The sequence below is a fragment of the Doryrhamphus excisus genome, chromosome 15 (genome assembly GCF_030265055.1).
Source record: "Doryrhamphus excisus isolate RoL2022-K1 chromosome 15, RoL_Dexc_1.0, whole genome shotgun sequence".
In the NCBI taxonomy this organism is placed as follows: domain Eukaryota; kingdom Metazoa; phylum Chordata; class Actinopteri; order Syngnathiformes; family Syngnathidae; genus Doryrhamphus; species Doryrhamphus excisus.
In genome coordinates this window covers 14,550,374-14,565,321 of record NC_080480.1, presented here as the reverse complement: position 1 = coordinate 14,565,321, position 14,948 = coordinate 14,550,374, and the positions used below count along the sequence as shown (strand labels likewise).

Below are 14,948 nucleotides of genomic sequence, written 5' to 3'. Positions count from 1 at the left end.
TTGTAGGTTTGAAATAATTTATTCATTCTTCATAGGTGGCAAAATAAGAGTTTTACGATCAGCATATAAAATATGTACAAAGCAAACCACTGGTAGAAATGACCTGGGAGAACATGTGCTTAGTTTGTAGTGTACAGAAGGCGACAGGTGAGCAGCTTGTAATGGTTCTTAATGTCGGAAAAAAAAACAATCACTGGATGTTGAGAATCCCATTTGTGAGGTTTCAAGTGTGCCTTGAAGTTAAGAAATGCGAGGGTCCGAGATTAAGAAAGGCAGCAGTTGGACTGTTTGGACTCTCTACCCTGAAAGTAAGAGAGGGTTCAAATTAGAAAATATTAGGATTGTTGTTTTTTTTTTATTATTACAAATATGAAAAATAACCAGATTTCACCCTATTCCAGACAAGAATGTTAAAAAATAAGGTGCCATGTTGGCAGTGTACCTACATGCTAGCATGCTAAAGCGTTCCGGATGGTACCTGTTGTCTCTGCTGCTGGCGTCTGTATTCTTCCTCACTAGCGGCGAGAGCCTGAGCCAGCGCCAGGTCCTCCTGTTCCTGCGGGCTGACATAAACACACCCACACGTTGATGACCACAATCACAATCAGATGAGTTAGGTTAGTTTTAGCACCCGTTTAATTAGCTCACCTGAGTGCTGGCGGAGTCGCTTGCCTGGACTCGGCCAAAGACATCTCTAGAGCTCTTTGTAAGGCCTGTTCCTCCGTCTGAAACGCATCCAAGAATATGAAAGTTCTAAAAGGAATTGAACATAACGCGGAGGTGACGCCGTGCTATGGATCATTGCGTACCATCCCTGCCTGAAACGATGACGACGGCTGCACCACATTATGCGCCGACACTGAAGTCGGGATCGGCCGGCTGGCGCTGGAGGAATAGAAAATAAGAGATGGGTGTACACGACCACAAAAAAATACCAGTGGACATTAGCCCAATTGTTTATATCATATATAAGGTGCCATAAAGGTTTGATAATTAGGCTACAGTAATAAGCTAACAGTTCAATTTGTGCTTGTGAGTGACAAAAATTCTGCAAATATTCTAAAATACTACATGAAAATTACAGTAAACCTCGGATATATCGGACTCGGATATATCGGAAATTCGCTCACAACGGACAGATAAAAAAGAACCGATTTTTCTGTAATGCATTTCCAATAAAAATTCATTGCATATATCGGATTTTTTATAACGGATTTCGCCTATTTCGGACAAAATCTCCAGTCCCGTTCCAATGCATTTCCATTAAATTTCCCACGCATATATCGGATGGCCGCATCGTGGCGCTCCGATTCGCCGAATCGTGACAGGCCGCTATACGACGTCATTTGCAGCGTTTGCAGCGTTGCCTGCGCGTCCAGGTACATTGGAAACATAGTCAAGGAAGTGCCGTTTTATAACGGATAAAATCCGATTTACGCATATACCGGATATAAATCCGATATATGCGTAAAACAGACATTTTCCGGTATACGCATATAACGGATTTCGCTTATATCGGACAAAACCAGTGGGAACAATTGAATCCGATATATCCAAGGTTTACTGTACTAAAATCAGGAGCGAATAAGTGTCCTGCAATGCAAAATAAAATATATATTTAAAAATATATAAATAAATAAAAAAATATATTAATGAAAATATATATTTTTATATGAATTTGTGTTTAATAAACAGTGTCAGCGTTCACGGTTTGTGTTGTCTATCAAGCAGATTTGCTTACGTTCCAGGACCCCCGGCAAATGCCGAAAAGATCTACTATTGAAACATGGCTCACTCACCTCCTAACCATGCTGATTATCCTGACATTCTCTGATTTCGGATCAACATTTGCAATAAGAGTGATGGAGTGCCATTCAAACCGCCATGTATATATACAAAATTTACTTTTGCGTCAGCAACTATGGTGCGTTTAAGGACCGCCAATTAAGTGTGCAATTGTCAACACTTCACAAAAGTATTAAAAAAGTATTCCTTACTTGCTATTGTGGCCTCTGCTACTTGCATCCACTCCATTAGAAACTGATCTTGAGGGTCCCAAAGAGGAAGAGGAAGCAGAGTTGGAGGAAGCACCTTGGGCCCTCATTAAAGCAGCATGTCTAAAACAAAGTCAATCAATTCCAATGAGCTTCCTTCTAACCGAGGTAGAGCAGTGTTACATGAAGAAGCCACTGCAACTGCACCTACCCGGACTGGGACAGGGGTTTCCCGTCGGTCTTACAATCATGGTCGAGTGGGTGTCTGTGTTTAAGACAGTAGTTTAAATGACACTGGTCGCACGTCACTCTCATCATTTCCTTCTGCTTGCAGCCGCCTTTGGAGCACTTGTTGGTGAAAATCTGGAGAGAAGAAGGTCATTGTCGGTACAGTAACAGTACAAGAAGTGTTTAGACAGTGGTATTGCAAATGTTATTCCAGGACGAGACAATTAATTTGGATTTCTAAACAATAATCTGTTGCAACCTGGTTGTTCTACAGCGGATGCTGCAGAGCCTTCTCGCCTGGCGTGGGGGAGACTGTAGAACAACCAGGTTTAGAGACAGCTACTTCCCCCTGGCCATCAGACTGCTCAATACCAAATAAGCCCCTCTACCTGCCCCCAAGCAAAACTATTATTATTATTTATACAAATTACTGTTTACGCTGTACATTGTTCATATTTGATGTCATCTATTTATTCTCTACATTATTATTTATTATTATACGGGAGCAAGGCAATGACATTTCGTTGGCAATTTCACTGCTGTGTTATTGTGCAAGGACAATAAAGAAAGTCTATCTATCTATCTATCTAAACTGTTAAGGCTCTGCATTTTCGGATGTGAAAAAAATGTCTAGTTCGTAAAAAAAGCACTTTGAAGGTTTAACTGTATGGGGTTAAATATGAACCTTTCTTTTTCTCTGTGCAGGGTCCGATTTGCAATCCCGATCGATGTGTTCCCCAACTTTAATATCAGGCATCTCTCCTCTCTTGATGGGAATCGGGGTGTTGCACAAAGGGCATACTGGAACTTGTACATCCTAAAAAAAATCAAAACTCAAATATAATCAAACTGTATGTTATTGTGACAATTTGATATCCAAATTAAGAACCTTTTTGTACGACGAGGTGCATTTGTGGTGCTCATAGGTGATGTGGTCCTTACAAAATATCTCCTGACAGGCATCACATTTCATGGGGAGGAAGTCTGGAGTGACAAAGCATGTTTGTTATTACCTTAAAAGAGGCAAGTCATCATCAGTGTCCAGGCTGTGCTCACCTAAACGCTTGCAGGTCTTCTCTGAGCAATGTTCTCCCAGATCTGGAAACTCCATTGCATTCAAATATACTCTTCAAGCCACAACTAAAAAAAAAAAGAAAAGAAACGGACGTTTTTAAGTGCGAAAAATAAGTGTCAATGTAAACAGGAAGTGACTGTCAACCGGATGTTAGCTAGCTAGTAAGCTACTATTATGTCAAGTCATCGCTACTTGTCTAAAACAACCAGTGAGCGGAATTAAGTGCAGGGAATTGTACAATTATGTCACGCACAAAGCAGGTTATACGCAAATTTAGTATTACACTCATATTTTAGGTCATTATTACGCCGGGGAGCAGCTCGTTAGCCATCCACGCTCGAGTACAAGATTAGCAGCTAGCTGAGTAAAGTTACATAACTGCTACTATTACGGAGTAATGCCATTAAGGACTGACTAGTTCAGGGTAATATTATGGTGTTAATTCGCCCCTAGTGTCGGTATTTCATGAAAGCTTGACACCAAGCCTCCCAACAGCAAGTACATTTACTCAAAAATAAAATACATTTTCACATTAAAGACGCTAATTTTGGTCATACTGTGGTGAAAACATTTAATTGTGGAGTAAATACTGAGTGAAATTTTATCCAACATTACCTTTCGGTGAAAAGTAGTAGTGATGCTTTTACTCACCGGTTAGCGTTCACTCGTCGAGTTGTGGTCCTCCGGTGAAAAATGTTGTAGAATCTTGAATTATTATAATTTATTTCGGTTCAATTAGGTTGATATGACGCTCCTGTACACTTCTGTTTAGAAATATTCTCTTCTGTCTGCTCAGCGGTGAACTGTATTAATGGACGTCGCACACGACCCGCCCACGCAACGTCATCAGAGTTGCGTCACAAACGCCCCTCCCACAAGGGGGATGTGTGGTGTATGACGTCATCATCTGTAGTTCCACAACTGTCTGGAAGGTTCTGGCATTTACTGGATAATTCTAACCGGGACTTCTTAATATTTTATTTACACCTTCTGTTCTTGACATATGAAGTTAACCAGGATCCCCCCCATACTATTTGGACAGTGGTATGACCACATTTGAATGCGGAAATAATCAAAAAGCATTCTTCATTCAATTGTCATACAGCAGAAAATGCAGTTAAAGGGAACACACAAAATAATGAAATTCACAGATGTGTTTACTGTAGTATATAATGCTATTTAAAACTGTATTGTTTTACAGTACTAAATTAGCTGCAACTAGAATTACATATTGTGTATGTTGTTTTCTTTCCCTTACAGAAAATAGCAATATGAAACATGTCAAAAGTGAACAGCACAGTCATTCCTAAGGCATGAAGAGGTATTGAATTGTGTTTAATCAAGTGCAAGTGCACGTTCCTTAATGTAACTAATAATTATCCTCTTATTTAACTGTCAGAGACCAGGTAATAGCAACCAAATGCAGTAATTATTATAGAAGTAAACAGAATGTTGTGCAGGTCTGTAATTTAAAGTCATAAGGCCAGAATTCTTATTTAAAATTTTGTGGACAACATTTCCTGTCCAATGGATTTCAATCAACTGTGCCTACAATGTGACTACAATTCCACTAGAGGGCAGAATAGCTCAACTTATCCACCATGGTACACTCCTTTGCGTTATGGTTGAGCTTTTGGAAGGTGCTCAGGGGTCAAGGAGGCTTAGAAATCTGATTAGGGATCAGTTTCGCTGCAGCATGATGACATTTATAAGGAAAAGGTTGCTTTATTTGATAGTTTGATGGCTGTGAATTCTACTTGAAGCTTCTTTTTGTGCAGATTGCGACCGTTCTCTTGGGTCTGTGCGTGCTATTTGTTTGTGGAGAAGCAGATGGTCGAGCTGCTATACAAGAAGACAAAATTCACCGCAATAATGTGAGAACTAACAAAGGGGCCAATTCCAATTCTGGCTAGAACTAAAGCATATTGGTTGTAATGACATCTCTCGGGCCTTGATGTTTTGTAGGGAGTTTAAACTCACCTTTTCACTCTTTTGAATGTATTCTCCAAAGCTGAAGCTTCATCGGTGACCACCCAGTCTCAATTTGCAGGCAGAAGGTGACTTTCTGTGTCCCCACACAAACACTGTGTGTCAGAAGGAGCTGTCCGTTGTACTGAAAACACATGATCCCAAAGTCAAATGTTGATTTAGATTAGTCTTTGCTGATTGGCTGGGAGAAATCACGTGGTTCTATTGCCTTATAATGAAAGTTAACGTTCCCAAATATGTCTCCTTGCCATACAAGTACAGTACATGACAACTCATTGGGCGTCAAACTCTGTTTTTGATGTGTTTCAACAGTGGCTGCATTAGCCTGAAGTTGAATAATAACACAACTAATAAAAAATAATAAGCAGAGAGAGCACCCTTCATCCAGTGCTGTAATTAACAAGGGGGTGCAAAACGCAGGCGAAGGAAGGAGGAAGAGGAGGAGGAGGAGGAAAAAAAATGCAAATTATTCCGCACAAAGGCTCCTCGCAAATTGGCGTCACCATTTCTCAAATTATATCATTACTATATTTTGAAAATGTTAATCTGTTGAGCGGATTTCCCGGGGGAGTTGAGTAAATTAGTTCTATTTCCGAGGCTGCCTGCCTCTCTGCAGGAAAAGAAGGGGGGTGGGGGGGTTAAAAAAAAAAAAAAAAAAAAAGAGGCACGTCGTCGACAAGCACCTCTGATTTGCTGATTACAATTAGACTCCCCACTTTGGGCTCCTTCAAGCATTCATAATTTTCGGTATATTAAGCACGTTTCAGCAAAGGTGATAAGTCACTTTTAATTGAAATGAAATGATTATTCTAATGGAAGTTTGGTTATTACTATTATTATTGTTATTATTATGAGGAGGCACTAGTCAGTCCGAGCTTCATTTTTTTTACATGACGCAAAAGAAGTAAGGGGGGGGGGGGATTTGAAGGGCATTAGGGTGTCAGGATTGAATGAGGTAATTTGAAGGGAATTACTTTCTCTTTCTATCAGAAATGAACTGAATTAAAAGTCCAAATCAATCGCTTTCACTTCTCCATTCTACTTTGACAGCGGCACAATTACAGATAATTAGATGGGAGGAAACTTTTAATTGTGGGATTAGAGAGAGAGGGGGAGAATTTGCCAGGATCAGAGAGGGAGAGAGAGAAGGAGAAATTTCCAGGCAGTTTTCTCTTTGCTTGGAAATCGAATCAAAGGATTTGTGGACTTAAAATGGCAACCAGCCTGTTTCTCTGGCTGTCTTTTTTTTTTTTTTTTTTTTTAACACTGTTTAATTGGAATTGCATCCATTCCCTCCAAATCAGGCCAAAAAAAAAAACCTCAACAATTAATTTAGATTTAATTCTATAATTATCACTAAATCAAATAATGTGCAACCTAATTTAGATAGTTAAAAATTAACGTGCGTGAAGTTAATTGAGTAATTAAACCCCCTAAACTGCCGCCTATTAATTTGCCTGCCTAATTAAAAATGAAGTTGATTCTGTGTCCTGCTAAAAGAAGGAGGCATCATTTGTTGGCACTATGATGGGCGCCCTGATAAGGCCTCCACACTGTACAGACACATGGGAGGAAATAAAGGCCATTTGCAATGAAAGATGTAGCAGATGATGGAGTACAAGTGGAAAAAGCTGTAAAAAGTAGCTTAGGTGCATGTAAAATACCCCCCCCAGAATGAACAGCATCTTACTTTTATCCTCTGTTTTTACACATTTGGTGTTCAGGCAGTATTGGGTGAACTTAAAATGCCCCCTTCCATATAGATGAGCAGTCATATAGTAACCATATATAATCCACTGGTCATGTAGTATCAATTGGTAGAAAAAAAAAGTACTTAAAACGATCTTTGATGATGTGGAAAATAAGCAATAATCACGTATAGGCCTATAAGTGAATTTTCACACACACAAACAATGTATCATGGCTTAATATTGAAATAAAAGTGGAAGAAATGAGAAGAAAAATGACATAACATATATGCATTTTTACATGTACATTAACAAGACAAGGCTGTGTTGTTATTGTCAGTGTAATTAAAACTGGGATCTGTCAGCATCTATAAAAAAATATGTATTTATGGATGCCACCATGGTCAAATATTGAATTGTAAATACGATATATTGGAATAATATATAAAGGTCCTGTCCGGGCGCTTTTAACTTTACGGAGTTCATTGAAATGTATAGAGAATGATACATATTTAAAGGAGGGGGGGGGGGGGGGGCGGGGTCCTGGAGGGGGTCAAGTGAGGAGCGGATTATATCCTCAGTCATAATAATATTAATTAAACAATTTGCATGCTAATAAGGTAACAATTATCGCGGCTTCTGTTGAGAGATTCAGGTTATTACAACATGCCAATCCTGGTGTCAAGGGTCAGGGAGGAAGGGGGGTGGTGGGGGTGGGGGGGGGGGGGTGCCAAATTTCAACTCTGATTAAACACCATGTGACACAACCACACTTGGCATAAATAAAGCTTGAGAGTGAGGGACTAAATGAGGAGATCTGATTTGGGATTGTGCAGCATGCACGGCGCATATAAGGCTGTCATTTTTAATTCAGCACTGTTAAAAACACGACAGGTTCGCTCTGTGTGTGCCCCCCCCCCCAACCCGGACTTTAAATGCAGCCTATTTGTTTTTATGTCCCTGCGAACATGTCTGCTAAATGTTTCATGCCATCAAATCATCATCCATAATAGTGCGCACAAAAGGTTGCGAGCAATTAAAAAAAATAGCACTTGGTATTTTTATGCAGGTGTTGTAAAAAAATATTTCAGCAAGGGGCGACTCCTGCTCAAAGCTCTACCCGCTTGCAGGCTCCCCTTCCCGGCTTGCAGACAGCCCATCCTCCCGGTGGGTCCCCCGTGTAAGCTGCAATGTAGTTCTTATCAAAGCCCTCTTGTCTTGTTGTGACAGCTCTGATATTGTTTATTGAGGTAGATGTCAGCCTTAATTAGCAATCGATACGGGCTGGGTGGAGGGGGAGAAAAAGAAGCGCGTCTGTGACGTCACCGCCCATTACCGCCTCTCATTGGGTCTCGTATTCCCTACAAGCCCGGGCTAATTATCGGGGAGGTTCATGTGGATAAAGTGGAGCTCATCTCAGGCTTGCACACATCATGCCCCCGCCTCGTCGGCCACACTCGCGTTCGCGTCCCTTTTAAACAAAAAATAATAATAATAATCATAATAATCCCCCCCCTACCAACATTACCGGCTCTCCAGACGTCGATCCCCTCCTCTCTCGCCAGCGGGATGATGGACAGCCGGATACTGGAGCCGCCTCACGCCCAGTTCGGAGGCTCCCTCGGCGGCGGCGGCATGGTGGGCTTCCCGTACCACCTGAGCCATCACCACGTCTACGAGCTGACAGGCGGACACCAGCTGCAGTCCGCGGCCGCCGTGCCCTTCTCCATAGACGGATTACTCAATGGGTCGTGCGCGGCGTCGGTGGGAGGCGCCAACCCGCTGCTGGCGTCTGGATGCGGGATGAACGGAGACAATCAGCCGTACAAGCTGACAGGTAAGCCGGCCTCGGTACAGCCGCTGTCATCGGTGCTCTGCATGCTGATCTTAAAGACAGAACAAAGGGATGGCTGTTGTTATACCACACCATTGCTCACAAACACAACCAGAATCCATTGCATCATTATGATGCATTGCTCCAAAATATGAATAATAATACTTTAAATGCAAGAAAATGTGACACCATCTCTTGCAGACACATCAGACTCAATGTTGCATGAGTTAAAACTAAAACCCAGTCCATTTTTTTTCACACGATTCTGCACAATTAAAAACCAATAACTTAATGTTGTGGTCCTGCTCCCAGACTCGGGGGACCCGGACAAGGAGAGTCCCGGCTGCAAGAGGCGAAGAACGCGCACAAATTTCACCGGCTGGCAGCTGGAGGAGCTGGAGAAGGCTTTCAACGAGAGCCACTACCCGGACGTGTTCATGAGGGAGGCTCTGGCCCTCAGGCTGGACCTGATCGAGTCCAGAGTGCAGGTAGAGCTTTTTTTTTTTTTTTAGTTGCTTCATTTTTGTGTGTGTTTTAATTTGGTTGAAGGTTGAAAACCCTATTTATGACATGGGATTTGAAATAATGTGTGTCATTTTGTTAAATTGCTTATGACTTGGATTTCCAGATATTTGCAGCATGTGCATTATGCAAGTTACATAAAATATTATTTATAGTAATTATCAATTCACTATTACTTGTGTGTAAACGCTAAAAACCTGCAACTTACTCTCTTTGTTTTTTCTGTTTATTTTGGTGTATTTTCTGCTTCAGACCAATAAATAAAAGATATATTTGAATTGTGCATATTAAATAATAACTGCACGAACGAATTTGTGGCATACATATATTTTTTTTTTAATATGAAATGTACACTTGCTAAGCTGACAGGAGTTACGAGTGCAGTCACGTTGTTGGTTCTTGCAGTGTGTCTGTGTGCACAGATTGGCCAATTAAAAGTCCAATTAAGGGCCCTAGCACGTGACATGACAGCAGGAGCAATTAGTTAATTAAAACATTGTTGCAGTTTAATTGATTTGTTGGGAGAGATGGAGAAAAAAAAAATCACACCTGCTTTGTCTCGCCCCATAATGCATGCAGGTCTGGTTCCAGAACCGTCGAGCCAAGTGGAGGAAGAAGGAGAACACCAAGAAAGGTCCGGGTCGACCCGCGCACAACGCACACCCGACCACCTGCAGTGGTGAGCCCATGGACCCGGAAGAGATCGCCCGGAGAGAACTGGACCGCCTGGAGAAGAAGAAGCGGAAGCAGGAGCGCCGCCTGCTCAAGGCCCAGAACAAGCACCTTCACGGGGATCTATTTCACACCCCGGGATCGGACAGCGACAGCGGCATGTCTCACGTCACCGACAGCGACCACAACAACTCCGCCTCGCATTTGGACCTGGCGTCCAACTCGATGCACACCCAGAGCCAGAACCAAAAACACTTGGACCAGGACGCTGGCGGCTCCGAGCTGGACTCGGCTGACGCCAGCCACCGCTCGAGCTTGTGCTCCGGCTCCAACCGAACCACCGGGTTGCAGAAACTCAACCCGTTCAGCGTGGAGAGCCTCCTCTCGGACTCCAGACCCAGACGCAATGCAGCGGCCTTACCCGCCTCCCGGCCCCTCATTGGGAAGGGCCACTTCCTGCTCTATCCCATCACTCAGCCGCTTGGATTCATTGTCCCGCAGACCGCCTTAAAAACGACTACGAACCCTGACAGTGGTTCCGAGAGCCCCGTGGGGAGGAACCAGGCGTCCGGCGTGCAGTGCTCCGGGTCTTCCGGGTGTAGGAGCACCTCGCCCGGGGACGTGGACAGGGATCAGGCGGGGTCGGGTTCCACCAGTCCACAGACTGTGGCCCACGAACACGGTACACAAGGTGGCAAGGAACATCTAGAGGAGAGTCCTGCTTCGGAACCACAGCCGAACTCTCATGAAAAAACGGAATAACTCCAAGAGGACACACATTAATTTAAGGCCAAAGCTCAACTTTGCCATTTTAGGTTCTCCTCTCCCTTTTTTTGAGTGTGAGTGTCCGTTTTTCAAATGTGTCAGAAACACAACGAAATCCTCAAGAGCTGTAAAAAAACTATTATACTATTTATATACATATGTGAGGCTTTTTTTCTTAAATAAATCTATTGTATACAATCAACACAAAGCGTGTGCGACCTTAAATAGCGATAACACTTCCGGGTAGGGCCAGCCAATCACATGAGAGGAAATCTCATGCTGTATTTTGGTATATTGCCTTAACAAATGTATTCATCTATAAGGCACACACACACACACACTCTCTCTCTCTCACACACACACACACACACACACACTCCAAAAAAAAGATGAAATGAGGTTAGGAGCCTGAGGCAAAAAAAAAGGGACCCGCTGCACTCCTGCAGAGTTTTGATATGAAAGTAATTATTTTCCCGGTGGCTACTTTGCGGGGGGAATATGGTTTATTTTAGCTCGAGAGGAACAAGAAGGGGAGGGGGGCTGAGGGGGGGTAAGGGCTGGTGTCTTATAATACATTACCGATTGGTGGTGATATGAAATCACATAAACTTCCAGGAATAATAGAATTAGCATGAAAAGGCCGGCTTGTCAAATTGAAATAGGAAAATAATAGCCCCAGCAGCTGCGTGCATGTGTGTATTATTGGATCGTGGGGAGGCATTTTCATGAGCTCCCACTAGACACACACACTATATATATATATATGTGTGTGTGTGTGTGTGTGCACCAGCACATGAAGATAGATGTTCGATGATAGCCCCCCTCATTGTTGTGTCGCCTCCACGGCCATGTTGGGCTCTTATCAGCCTATTGATCACGCCTGGGCTGTAATGGGCCGGGCTGGGCCGAACGTGCCTATTTACAAAGCAGCAACACATTTGTTCTAATAGGGATGGAGATCCCCTGGGAGGCCGTGCAAGGATCTGGGACATCTGCTACCTACAATTCCCTGCCCCGTTTTTTTTTGTACCCCCCAATATTAAATCAATCCAAGAAACCCTGGTTTATTTCTTTTTTTTGAAAATATAACATAATATTTAGGCAATTTTTTTTTTTGCAAATTGGAAATAATCAAGGGGGATTTATATGGGTGAACATGTGGGGTATTATATGGGTTTATTTATTTATTATTATGATGCTTATTTTTGTCATATTATTAGTATTGTGAGTTTAAGTGCAAGTGCACCTTATCCAATGCAAAAATGTATTTCCAAAATTATAATAAAAATGTGTATTTTTTTTTTTGCAAATTGGAAATAATCAAGTGGGATTTATATAGGTGAACATGTGGGGTATTATATGGGTTTATTTATTTATTTTTATGATGCTTATTTTTGTCATATTATTAGTATTGTGAGTTTAAGTGCAAGTGCACCTTATCCAATGCAAAAATTATACTGTGCAAGAGTTAATTGAACAATATGTTTATTGTGGTTTGCAGTGGTGTAATACTGCAATAATTTCATCATAATTATAACTTCCTGTGTGGAGAAAAAAATGCCACAATAATACATATTGTCAAATTAGTAGCTCTTTTGCAGTGTCAATGTAAACTTTAGGAGTTATCTTTGCATAAGTGCATATTTCTATTAGAATTATTAAATTGTGCTACTTGCACATGAAGAAAAATATTTCCTTATATTATTTCCTTGAGGCTTCAATTTGAACTATACAATTGGGGGGTGTGTATTTTATTTTTTTATTTTTTTCAATTTCCCCTCCCTGTAGTCTCTGAGGCTATTTGGGACGTGTGCCCAGTTCATCTATAATTCATTAGCAGCCTGAATAGGAGTATCGCTGGCTGCACATTGGTGGCCTTAAGGTGAAATTAGCGATTTGCTTAAGTAGTTAAGCTTTTTTCTTGCCCGAGAGCTGCAGGATGCATGCTTGGAGAGAAGAAGAAGAAGAAGAAGAAGAAAAAAAAAGAAGCCAGCAATCAATGTGTGTTTGCGTGCACAAGGCAAAGAAAGCATGGAGGAAGCCCATGAATCATACTTTATGAATTCAATTTGGGCCCATATAGCCGCAGAAATTTTCAATTTGAACGCCGGGATCATTATGGGGGAAGAGTGTAAATTGTTTTTGCTCTATTATGCATCCGGACGCCGTCATTTTTCTCTCTAATTACGGGAGGTGTCAGGTCGGCCTGTCATGCAGACGCTGATTTTCAATTTAACTGATCATGGTTGCATTCATTCATTCATTCTTTCACACATACATATACACCCCGGCACGTTTGATAAATCTGCTATGACTCCAAGCAAGCCTGGAATGCTAAAAGAGAGAAGGAAGGTGGTTGTGGTGGTGGGGGGGCACAGATTGGCAAAGTAATATGAAGGAAGGAAGGGAGGGGAGAGGGGTGCATGCAGCAATAAGTGCAGATCAGGCAGCTAATTTAGCACCTCCTGGTATTTTCCATTTCCATTTCTCATTTCCAAGTCTCCAGAGGAGGAGGAAAAGGAGGAGGAGAGGCAGCCCAGAGGCAGGAAGGAAGCTGCATGGCCGTGCACTATCATAAGGAGACAGGGGGTTGAGAGTGTGGTGGTGGTGGTGGGGGGGTTACATATGCAGCAGAAGAACCGGCTTGCCTGCAAGCCCCTCATACACTCCCATGCATTAGAATATCAGGCTTAATTAAGGCTAATAGAGTTTTCTCTCAGTGTGTGTTAGTTTTATTTAATAGGAACAAATTAGCACAATTAATTACGGCCATTAAGACGTGTGGTTTGTCTTGCAGCTGTTTCTGACGTTTCCTTGCACATTTACAATTAAAAAAAATGACACAACTGCACAGGAAAGATCTTTCTAACAATATATTATTATGCAAATTTGTTCAATAAGTGTTTCTAAAAAAAAAAAAAAAAACATCTTCCATAAAATCAAATGGCACTTGACATTTGGCTTCCTTCTGCAGCAATGCCTTATTTTATTTATTATTTTTTTTTAGAGGATTATTTCACTCCTCATTCTCATTAATGCACCAGTGGATTTAATCAGTCTTATCTTTGACTCACATACCTGGGATAAGCCTCAAATTAACCATCTGCAATGATGACTTTTTTAATTATATAAGAGAATTTTAGACCCTCTAATAAAAGAGTGTAGAATTAGACAAATTGATCGTTATGTTATTTCTGAAATTTGCAATTAAAAAAAAAAGAAAGTGTTGTCTTATTGATGATAATACATATTTTTAGTTTGCATTGTAAGGCCAAAGCAGAATATTTATTTGATTTGATGAAAATATGTAAAAAAATAAGTTTCCTATATTACCTTTTAGTTTTTCAGGGAAGAAAAAAAAAGTCATCTTATAAAATGAGTGCTGAAGTGCATGCATAACCTCACACAGGGATGAAATATATTTCACAAATGCTGACATAAGAGAAATATTTGTCCTGAATAACATTTGGAGAGCTGGCACCCAAGTAATACCCATGCAAATTATCCATACTGATTGAAAGTAAATACAGTAGCTTTACATATAAATTGCATTTTTTTTTGTTTAACATGCAGCAGCTGTTCTTAAATAGCTCATAATAATGATTTGTGGTGGTGGTGGTGGGGGGGGGCATGTAACACTGAAATATATACAGTATCCATACAATATAAGGCTTGAAGTAAATAATTAAATGTGATAGTGTGGTGTCAAAAGTGTGGCCCAGAGACCATTTGTGGCCCGCGGCACATTTTAATAATACAACAAAAAAAAAATATATATATATATATAATATGTAATATATGTATAATATAATGCATTAGGAACACTTTTGGATGTACTTAAGTGTATGTTGCATTGGGAAGACGTGAGGCCGCGGGTTAGCTAGCATGGCTATGAATGAGCCAAGTAAAGACGACAAGTCGTTGCCATGCATGTGTGGAAAAAGTGGCTTTAAGAGTTGACATTTTTTTTTTTTTGCACATGAAATGGTGAGTTATACTCTTGTTGCGATTGTGATGCGTGTTATCCCTCCTCACACACACACACACACACTCAAACACACACTCGTCTTCCAGCTGGCGGCTTGACAGAGCTTGACAAACAAACAAAAGTAGAATACACTCGTCTTTGCATGGCAGATCAGAGCACGACGACGGGCTGTTTGTGTAAACATAATACATAC

At 41.3% G+C, this 14,948-nt stretch overlaps 2 protein-coding genes across 3 annotated transcripts; one reads left to right on the top strand and one right to left on the bottom strand.

Moving 5' to 3' along the window:
- zfand2a (zinc finger, AN1-type domain 2A) lies at positions 1 to 4,427 on the bottom strand. Of its 2 annotated transcripts, none has more exons than XM_058049084.1 (10): positions 3,949 to 4,427; positions 3,279 to 3,362; positions 3,112 to 3,206; positions 2,908 to 3,039; positions 2,206 to 2,357; positions 1,998 to 2,117; positions 810 to 885; positions 649 to 725; positions 447 to 563; positions 1 to 302 (listed from the first exon to the last, which is right to left on the bottom strand). In XM_058049084.1, the coding sequence occupies exons 2-9, from the start codon at positions 3,331 to 3,333 to the stop codon at positions 458 to 460; spliced, it is 813 nt and encodes a 270-aa protein (XP_057905067.1). In that variant the 5' UTR covers positions 3,334 to 3,362; positions 3,949 to 4,427; the 3' UTR covers positions 1 to 302; positions 447 to 457. The 2 variants fall into 2 exon arrangements, with proteins under 2 accessions (XP_057905067.1, XP_057905066.1); XM_058049083.1 differs by having other exon boundaries at positions 479 to 563; positions 3,949 to 4,423.
- Positions 4,428 to 8,333: 3,906 nt separating this feature from the next.
- On the top strand, positions 8,334 to 11,228 carry uncx (UNC homeobox). Its single transcript, XM_058049079.1, has 3 exons — positions 8,334 to 8,811; positions 9,121 to 9,296; positions 9,910 to 11,228. The coding sequence occupies exons 1-3, from the start codon at positions 8,544 to 8,546 to the stop codon at positions 10,762 to 10,764; spliced, it is 1,299 nt and encodes a 432-aa protein (XP_057905062.1). The 5' UTR covers positions 8,334 to 8,543; the 3' UTR covers positions 10,765 to 11,228.
- The last annotated feature ends 3,720 nt before the right edge of the window (positions 11,229 to 14,948 follow it).

Coding starts and splice junctions, on each gene's coding strand:
- uncx (XM_058049079.1), top strand. CDS start 8,544: ATGATGGACAGCCGGATACTGGAGCCGCCTCACGCCCAGTTCGGAGGC. Junction 8,812..9,120: donor TCAGCCGTACAAGCTGACAG/GTAAGCCGGCCT, acceptor TCCTGCTCCCAG/ACTCGGGGGACCCGGACAAG. Junction 9,297..9,909: donor TGATCGAGTCCAGAGTGCAG/GTAGAGCTTTTT, acceptor TAATGCATGCAG/GTCTGGTTCCAGAACCGTCG.
- zfand2a (XM_058049083.1), bottom strand. CDS start 3,333: ATGGAGTTTCCAGATCTGGGAGAACATTGCTCAGAGAAGACCTGCAAG. Junction 3,040..3,111: donor GCACCTCGTCGTACAAAAAG/GTTCTTAATTTG, acceptor GATTTTTTTTAG/GATGTACAAGTTCCAGTATG. Junction 564..648: donor GCGACTCCGCCAGCACTCAG/GTGAGCTAATTA, acceptor TGTTTATGTCAG/CCCGCAGGAACAGGAGGACC.